General features: G+C 36.2%; 1 protein-coding gene across 1 annotated transcript; it reads right to left on the reverse strand.

Moving 5' to 3' along the window:
* Nucleotides 1-3890: 3890 nt before the first annotated feature.
* Nucleotides 3891-4835, reverse strand: LOC123634634 (olfactory receptor 10T2-like). The gene has a single exon (XM_045546370.1). The coding sequence runs from the start codon at nt 4833-4835 to the stop codon at nt 3891-3893; it is 945 nt and encodes a 314-aa protein (XP_045402326.1).
* Nucleotides 4836-10557: the final 5722 nt, after the last annotated feature.

Below are 10557 nucleotides of genomic sequence, written 5' to 3' on the forward strand. Positions count from 1 at the left end.
ACCTCTCGGACCACCCCAACTTAATAAAAGTGGGAAAAATCGGGTAGATGGGGCTCAGAATTTGGTGGTGAGACCCCTCTGAGCCTGCCAGCGAATAAACTGATTCTCTGACTTCGGGATCACCAGCTGTAACACTTGCTGTAACAAAGCTACAATTGGATAAAACCTACATTTTCATATCAGTGAATTCAATCTGGCCTTTTTAACATAAAAAAGCGCTTTCCAATGGGATTACGTTTTCTAACTTATCTTTATCAACTTCTGTTTGTCACTCTGGAGGTCTATTTTCAGGCACATAGAACACTTAAATTTGCTCATCTAAGCTATGAATTCTTTCTCTGAGTTTGTAAACTTGCCTGAAACATTCTTTACCTCCTTAGTTTTTACTTATTTTTCAAATTTGAACTTAAACATTACTTATTCTAGGAAGTCTTTCTTGATTCTCCAAGATTCAGTAGGTCACTGCATTCCAAATAATTATTTATCACACTGCATTGTAGTTTTCTTCTTCTTTGTCTGCAATGTTTTCATCTCTCTGCCTTTTTTACTCTCACTCTGCTTGGTAAGTGATAGGCGCCAAATAAGTATTTGTTAGATAAATAAATGAATAAATGAATTCTATATTACAATATAGATGGTTTTTAATCAATATTTAGTTAAATCAATAATAAAGGAACCATTACCTATCCAGAAATAAAAAAATTCATTCACTTTTGTGATCATTTTTATATAAAGATAAATTAGAAGACCTCGGATGAACTAATTTGTACCATGATTTATTAATTAAGAAAGGATTTTTTTTTTTTTTTTTGAGACAGAGTCTCGCTGTGTTGCCCAGGCTAGAGCTACTGCCGTGGCGTCAGCCTAGCTCACAGCAACCTCAAACTCCTGGGCTTAAGCGATCCTACTGCCTCAGCCTCCCCAGTAGCTGGGACTACAGGCATGCGCCACATGCCCGGCTAATTTTTTCTCTATATATATTTTTTAGTTGGCCAGATAATTTCTTTCTATTTTTTAGTAGAGACAGGGTCTCGCTCTTGCTGAGGCTGGTCTTGAACTCCTGACCTCGAGCAATCCACCCGCCTCGGCCTCCCAGAGTGCTAGGATTACAGGCGTGGGCCACCACTCCCGGTCTAAGAAAGGATTTTTGAAAGCCTTGTGTATGCCAGGTGTAGCTCTTCATTGATATCACCATCACCATCATGGTCATCCCCAATGTAAACTCAGTGCCAGTTCATGTTGGTCTCTAAAATAATAGCAAGCAATCTAGGGATTCAGGATCTAAGACGAATTTATGAACACGCTCACATCTGTAGCAAACAGAGAAGTATGTGTATCACTTGCAAATCAGAATGAAGTCCTTTTTACAGATGTGTGTATGTGTGTTGAGTAGGTGAAGCAGAGGGAAAAAGTGGTATTCTGGGAATAATGAGGGCACAGAAAATGAAATTGAAAGTTACCACTCACTCTCTTGAGTTCAATCTTTCCTATAGCAGAAAAGATTGCAGAAACTCCTAAACTCCTCTCACCAGTGAGTGGTGTCAACTTCATCTCAACAAATAAAGCTCAAATCCTAAAATTAAAAAATAAAAGAGAGAGATACATTGAGGAAGATAATTTTTATGTAAATATTATCTTAGGGTCCTTAAAAAGCAGAATTCTTTAGCAAGAATTAACATATGGTATGTTTTATACAGTTGATTGAAAATTTATTTCATAGGGTCATGTTCATCACCTAAAGTGAGATGTAAATTAACTCCCTTTTTCACTAACCAATTAAGTTCTTCTGCAAAAGAAACAAAATGTCTAAAATATACATGCATGTTCTCATTCAGCTGTTTTAATCAAAGGAATATCCTGACGGGGGTTTGGACACTGTATTCTGATAAACTAGGGATAAATTTACAACCTAATTTTATCCATGGGACACTTATTGTCAAAGCGTTGGGTGCGGCATCTGAAAAATAGAGCTACAGGTAACAAAAAAAAAAAAAAAAATCACTCTTGGCATAAAGTAAATTCAATTAAGCCTGATATTCTTTTATTCCTTTCTTTTTCTGATTCTTCCCTATTCTTCTAACCCTAGACGCTTTTCTTTATATTCTGCATTCTAGTCTCTTGTTTTATTTCTCAACATTACATATATGAGAAAAATATCAATTCTTAAAATTTATCAAGTACATATTATGTTTCAAAACAATGTGCTAGGTATTTTGTGTCATTTCCTCACTTAATTCTTACAACAACTATATTTAACAAATCTCAATTTATAGAGTTTAAGTTATTGGTTCATATTCACACAACAAGTATGTGAGGAAACCTACTTTTAAATTCAGGTTGTGCATGTCCCAAGCATGAGTTATTAAACTGCATGTTGCTCAAGTGAAAAGCTGATAAATGAAAACTTATGATATTAGTATCACATAATTTCATAGTTTTATTGAAGCACATCTATAACAAAGCCATAGTACATTCATTCAAATGTATATGATGCACCTTTATTGGTGACTGAAATTTGGCCATTTCTTTCAGTGAGTCATGAAGGAAAGAAAGGGCTGTGCTTTACTCTTCACTGTTCTCTCTACAGTAATTAGCTTAATGCTTTGCATGTAGTAGCAGATGCATGAACAACTCAGAGCTCTTGAATGGTCAGTCACTTTCATACTGCATTGAACATTAAGTCCAATCCTAGTTTATAGAATGAAGAAAATAAAATTAACGAAAGATGAAAGAGAACTAAGTTTTTAATACCTTCTATAAGATGAGCATGGAATTGTTTTACATTTATTAATTTATTCATTTCTTACAGCGGCCCACTGAGGAAGTATTAAAGGTCCCATGTTATATAAGGAATAACTGACAGTAACAGAAGTTAAAGCTGGTCCAAGGCACTTAGCTGGAAAATGATCCAAATAAAGATTCAAACCCAGATCTGTGTGACTCCAAGTCTATGTTTTCTATTGTATCATCAGTCTCTTAGAACTCTAATCCTTCTGTCTCATTTTTCCAGAAGTAAATTCATATTCTTTTTATTTAGAAATGATTTATTGCAAATATTTCTTTTTAAACCTGAAAATATATATAGAAGCATTCAGAGACTTAAATTCTCCACTGTTTCCTTCAGTGTAAGAGGGGCATCAACACTCTGAACATTGTCAAAAAGATAATACAGCATTCATAGTGTTGATCTGAGAAACCCAACATTTGCAATGTATGAAAATAGATGAAAATAGCATGGCTTGAATTCTTGAAAGTTTCTATTTTCACATGACCTTCTGGAGACCAACTAGTACAACTTTTGCACTGGATACAGGCTAAACATGAAACAGAAATTTCCAATAAATAGTATGAAGGTTTTTTTTTACTCAGCCACAAAAAATATTGTTGATCTAGCACCTCTTGTATTATCCTGAATGGAGCTGGAGTGCATTCTACTAAGTGAAGTATCACAAGAATGGAAAAACAAGCACCAGATGTACTTACCATCAAATTGGCAACAATCAACACTTATGTGCACATACAGTAGTAACATTCACTGGCTGTTGGGCAGGTGAGGGTGGGGAGGAGGGGATGGGTATATTCACACCTAATGAGTGCAGTGTGCACCATCTGGGGGATGGACACCCTTGAAACTCTGACTCGGGTGGGGCAAAGGCAATATACATAACCTAAACATCTGTACCCCTGTAATATGCTGAAATTAAAAAAAATAAGTATCAGGATTATCCGAAGTCCTTATTTCTTTTCTTTTCTTTCTTTTTCTTTCTTTCTTTCGTTTTTTTTTTTTTTTCTTTGTCAAGGAGTACTACAAAAAGGACAAACATGTTTGTAGAATGGAAGTGCTATCCAGGATGCATTCGTAAATATAATTTCCAGCTGATTCACCTAACTCAGAGTGTTTTGGGAAATGAGTATCTACTCGGAACCTTTCTCAGAGCCATATTTACTTCCTTATTTCTCAGTGTGTAGACAAGGGGGTTGAGCAGTGGGGTTATCACAGTATAGGTCACTGCCACAAGCCGGTCCTTATCTGAGGAGTACAGGGATGTGGGCCTCAGGTAGATAAAGGAAGCACAGCCATAGTGGACAATGACCACTGTGAGGTGGGAGGCACAGATGGCAAAGGCTTTACGCTGCCCCTCCACTGAGGAGATTTTGAGGATGGTGGAAACAATGAAGACATAGGAGATGAAGATCAACACAAAGGGAACCAGCAATACAAGAATGCTGAGAAAGAAGATGACCATCTCCTTCAGGTTGGTGTCTGTGCATCCCAGTTTTATGACAGGGGAAATGTCACAGAAAAAGTGGTTGATCCTATTAGAGTCACAGAAGGGCACACTGAACACCAGGATGTTGACAACCACAGAGATCAGGAAACCACAGAAGCTGGAGGCTAGAACCAACTGGATACAGGTGGCTCTGCTGACAATGAATGTGTAGTTAAGAGGGTTGCAGATGGCAACATAGCGATCATAGCCCATCACAGCAATGAGAAAACAGTTGGTACAAGCCAAGCCCACAAAGAAATAGAGCTGGGCAGCACACCCAGAGAAAGAAATGGTTGGAACTGTGGACAGCAGGTTGGTTAGCATTTTGGGTACAATGACCAAAGTGTAGCAGGTTTCAGAGCAGGAAAGGACAAAGAGGAAGAAGTACATAGGGGTGTGCAAAGCCTTTTCCAGGTGAATGACAGTCATGATGGTGGCATTGGCCATCAGAGTGCTCAGGTAGACTATCAGGAAGATACAGAAGAGCAGGATTTGCAGATCCCCCAGGTTTGAGAAGCCTATAAGGATGAACTCAGTGACCATGCTCTGGTTCTGCCTCTTCATGGGTTAGTGGGAATCAGATTTAAACAACCTGAAATTGAGAAGAGAGTATTTGACAAAAGTAAAATTATCCCAAAGAAACCATATTTGGGTTTCTGTACAAAGCTGATTAATACTGGTCTGAAAAAATGCCTAACCGACAAGTTAAGCAGACAGATTGGAGATGGGGAAAAATCAGGAGACATGAGCAGTGCCACAAATAATGCCCCAATTCAAAGATATCCAAAGAAATTTATCCTTATTTTTGTAAGGTGTTTCTATTTTTCATATTCATATATGCATAGGATGTTCATACTGTTAAATTAAAAAGTAATTTAGAGCTTAGCTGATCTAATACTGCCAACTTACTGAACAAGAAATTGTGCTCAAAAATATTAAACTATTTGCTTTACCTACCTGAGACTGAAGGTCCTTAGAAACCATCTATATTCAATACCATCTTACAAAAATCTTATTCAGAAAAACAAACACACAAATAAAAATTGATCTATCCACTCCCTCACACACGAGATTCAAATACTGCTTGTTTAGATGTAATAAAGTATTTTTATTTATTTAAATGTATTCAGATTCTACTTACCCATGCTCAATTGTGAAACCTTTGGGATAGCTCATCTATTGGGGTTTTCCCTGCTATGAGTGCATGAGAATCTGGGATTAAGAACCTAATTAAAGCTCAAATTACCCTCAGAGCATTATGAGGGTTGGCTGAGACCTCAGCCGTCTAGCTCTGCCTCAATCTCCCTTGCCCTGTAATGTTCTCAGAACAACTCTACCACTATCTGTGAGATTTGTGGTTTAATCTGGAGATCACATAATGCATAAAGCTTCATACTAGACTTAATAGACTATCTTTACGTTGGAAAAAAGATCATAAATATTCTAACTCAACCTGCACCGAATTCTGTGAATGTCTTTATACCCATCTAGGAAATATTGTCCAACCTCCAAGTTATAAGGAGCTTGTTGTTTCCCAAAACAGGCTGCTCTCTTGCTAGATAGCTTACTTGGCTAAAACTTTCTTATTATGAGATAAACTATGCCTCCTTGAAATATGTACCCATTGCTCTTGGTTTGTCCTCTGCAGACTCTCAAAAGAAGTTTCAATTCTTTCTATAAATGATAGCCCTTTTGTTATTGGAATAGGATGTTCATATCCCTTTATGGGTCCTATTTTCATCCTGACTAACATTTTTCAATCTTTCAATATTTCTCATGGAATTGTTTCTGGAATTCTTCCTGTCCTAATCACCATCTTAGGTGTTTTAGGCCTGATCTTTGGGTCACATATCTGCCCCTCAGCTGTAGATGAGCTGGCTGGCTTCAGCCACTGCACATAGTTAGCTTCTATCTCTGCTTCTATCCATAATATTACACTTCCTTTCCTATCACTCTTTATCCCTCTCAATTAATATTTATCTCTGCTTATTATTTACCTCCTGAGAGACTTCCCTGAGTAACTCTAAATGGCTTTGAATACTGTTCGAATTTACTTCTCTGTCAGTTTGTTCTGGGACCATTTGTTAGAACGGCAACAGAGAGGTTGGGAAAGATGCAGACTCTGGGGTCAGACGGCCTAGGCTGGGCCCACAGCTCTGCCACTTCATGATCTTGGAGAAATCACTTTGTGTCTCATGTTTTCATCTCTGAAATGATAATAATAACAATAGTATAAACCAAAAATTTTTCGTGAGTACCAAATGCCTACAATAAAATTCCTGACTCATAGTACATGTTCAATAAATGCAGACTGTTAGTATCTGGGCCAACCATCGTCATGTTATAAATGAAGAAACTGAGGCCAAGAGAAGCAAAATGTAATGATCCAGGGTACATAAACTATGAGTTAGGAACTGTATCCCAAATGTAATAAACTTCCCTATCCAGGGCTTTGTCTTCTGAATTCCCTGAGTCCTATTTTTAATATTTGCTTTGCAACTGTGTGCTTATATACCAATGACTTGGGAGATAGGTCAACATCTTCTTTCCTCTGTACGATCTTCATGCTGGCTTTCTGTTCCACTCTGCCACCTACTGCTGTCTCATACTTTTCCACTTTTAATCCATCATACATTTTTCCTTCTGCTAAGATACACATCAATACACAGCAGGCAGTTTTTCCTATTTTCTTGTTTAGGTTGGCTTTAGGAATATTTTGCTGCTTTATACTTTTTAAATACTTCTCTAACTTTAAACTTTCTCCCATATTCACATGGTGGTTTTGTTCAGCTGAATTTTTGCCCTCTCCATGTGATTTTTGTCCTGTCTTTCACTCTAGATTCTGGTGCTGGGACACACTTCATATGTGCATGGTTTCCACCAGTTCTTCTGCCTCTGTATCTTTCTTTAGTACACAAAGTATTTTTAGAGAGAATGGACAGATGACATTACTCAAAAGAAAGAGTCATCCTACAACTGTAGTTCAAAGGAGACACTTACATCCACAGGTAGAGCTTTAGCACAATCCCAAGTTCCTTTCTTCTGTATCCCATCAAAATCTAAAGAGGTAAGAGAAATAGACAAAGTTTTGAAAAATGTAATATTTTTCTCCCAGATATTATTGGAGAAAGTCCAGGGGCCATAAACCTTTAAAGATTAAAGATAGCTCTACCTGGTCTCTGGGCTGGAAATAACTGGATAACCCCAGTCTTAGCAGCTCTGTGCCCCTGATGGCATATGCCTCAGCAAAATACCTGGATTTTATATAGCTAGGACACCCCAGGGGATTGAGGCTTTGGAGAGAGGTTCTTCTTTGGATTCTAGACATTAAAAATGTATATTCAGTCCTAAAGAAAGAAAAAAATGAATCAGATAAATTACCTGGTTTATTTGATCTGTGTAGAAGATGGATATCTTTGAATGCTATGATTTTCTTGCATGTGTCATTCATTTTGGATCAAGGTTACATTTATCAAATGAAGTATTGAATTATTATTCCCTTAATCATTACCTTTATAGATTCTAGACATAAATAGACTGTTTTTAGGGTTAAGTAAATGACATCTTTGAAAAATTTTATGTAGTTTTCTATTTTTTTTTCTTACAATTTGCTAGTTGATTGTGAGATACTTTTTTCTATAACTCTCTGTCTTTATGCATTTAAGTTATGCCTGCATCCTAAGGGGGCACAAACTCTAACTTTTCTATGTTCCTCTACCTGCTTGATTTAGCTCTTCAAATACATTCATCAAGGTAGACTTTCATCTGTGCATCCATCGATTCATTAATTTAATCAATATGCATTGAGTACCTATAATGCTCCAAGCACTCTGGTGAATGTTTTGGTGGGGAAGGTGGCACAAAGATGAGAATGTCACAGTCTGTGCCAATACTGGTTTATGGATCATACACACCTGGCCTCCTGATGCATGGACGCAGATGTATATTATTGAGTTCTACTCCAGGATCTACTAACTAAGAAATATGTCAGGTGGGGCCTGGAATATTTTGCAATCACTCCACGTGATTTCTTTTACTCTCAGCAAGTTTAAAAATACTAGCATCTTTCTGAAAAGAGTTTGATGTTTAGAGTTGGAGATCGAGAAATAAATGGATAATTACAACAGGCAAAGGAGTCTAAGCTGGGGACAAGCACCAGGCACTATAGCATTACTGAGACAAAGCACAGTTCTCATATTAGGCAACAGGATTAGTGGGTCCCAGATTCCTCAAAATCCCTGTATGCCTTTCCCATGTAACAATTCTTCTTTTTCTGAAGGATTCAGGATTTTTGTTCTATTAGAAGAAAAAAATAATAGGTTTCTTGGTTTTAATTTTTAATTCTGAGAAATATGTTCTTAACTAATATATGTGTATATATTTGATATGGACTAATACAAATAATTTTTCACAGCATACTAGAGTCTCATTATTTCAGTGTTAATCTAATTTCTGAGATATTTAAAAGTAAGAATTATTTAAATTGTTGGATCATTTCAGAGCTCAAAAGGCTGAAAGACTACAGCAAGAAGCCTTCATTTCCAACCATTTTATCTATTGACTCTAATATTAATAGCAGCTTTCTTAACACTTACTATGATGCCATTATTATCCATTCATTAGCTCACATAGTCTCTCTGATAAGCTTATCAAGTGAGACAGTATTATTCCTATTTTTCAGAAGTCAAGTAGAGAGCACAATAGGCCTGTTGAACTGAGGAGAGTGAAATTGGATTTTGCCGAGGCTGAAGCAACTATAATTTGTGGAGCAAAATACCAGAGAAGAGGGTAAATTTAGAGAAAGAGTTCCAGAAATATCCATATGGATACTTTTACACAGAGAGCTGAACACTAAGATGTTTCAGCATAAGGTGAAACTCTCTAAGACTGGACGAAAGACTCCCAGGAGGATCTCAGCTACACAATTCCTGAACTCACACAGGGTTGGGAGATGTATGAGTTTCAACTAGCAGGGATGGAAAAACACCATAGAACAACTGGGACAATCAATATGGATCTCAAAAAGTCACACCTTAGTAATAAGGATAAACTAGTTTCCAGCAGAGGCCATATTTGAGTTGCCTTAACAAAACTTAAATGCAAGTCTCAACCTATAAATACTATTGATCTGTTGATTTTCAACAAAGGTGGAAAGCAACTTAATGAGAAAAGTCTTTTCAATGAATGATACCACCATTGCAATTTTATCACCACTCGCTCTCCAGGCTTCTTTGCTGTTGGCATAAACAAGAGAACGTTTAAGGTGGCAAAACTGGGTCAATAGTTTAGGCACATACTTTGATCAATTGTACTGCTTCTTGTTTGAGATATAATAACCTACAGTTGTGATTCAATTTCGGACATGTCATAATAAAAACCATAATGGGATACCACTATATTCATTTTAAAATTTCTATTATTTGAAATATTAATAATGGCATGTATTAAGCAAGAATGTGGAGCAACTAGGATTTTCTTACACTACTGTTGGGAGCATAAAATCACAACTATGTTGGAGAACATTTTGGTAGTTTCTTAAAAAGTTAAATAGTCAACCACCAAGTGACCTGGGCTTTCTACAACTATTTATTTATTTAAGACAAGTGAAATACATGTCCTAATAGGGAAATTTTCCCTTTATAGCCAAATCTGTTCCTTTAAAGGATGTTTATTCTTTTAACTACTTTAATATGGTGTATTTTACCCATAGTAAACAACACATATTTAAAATTATAAAAATGTACTGGATATAATTAAATGTAGATTAGAACACATATCCACACAAATACTTGCGTACAGATTTTTATACCAGTTTTACATGTTGTAGCTCAAATACCTTAATCATTGAAAGGAAAGAAAAGCAAAATCCAATATATTCATAAAAAGAAATGCATTGAGCAATAAAAAGGAACAATTACTAGTACATAAAAAGCGTATAAAATTCAAAATCATTATGCTGAGTGAAAGAAGTTACACAAAAATGAACAGATACTATATTATTACATTTATATATAATCCATGATGATTTTAAACTAAACTATAGTGACAGAAAGATCAGCGATTGACTGTAAACCAGGATAGAGAAAAGATAGATGGAAAAAGTTAATGGGATACAAATAAATGTTTACTGCTTTTACTGTGGCAGCAGTTTCACACGCACCACATGTATAAAAGTTCACTGAATTTTACATTTTAAATACATGCAGTTTACTATAGATAAAATACACATCATATTAATTTTTTTTAAGGAGCAAATTTACCTACACAGTAAAATAACTGCCTGCCA

The sequence above is a fragment of the Lemur catta genome, chromosome 3 (genome assembly GCF_020740605.2).
Source record: "Lemur catta isolate mLemCat1 chromosome 3, mLemCat1.pri, whole genome shotgun sequence".
NCBI classification, from domain to species: domain Eukaryota; kingdom Metazoa; phylum Chordata; class Mammalia; order Primates; family Lemuridae; genus Lemur; species Lemur catta.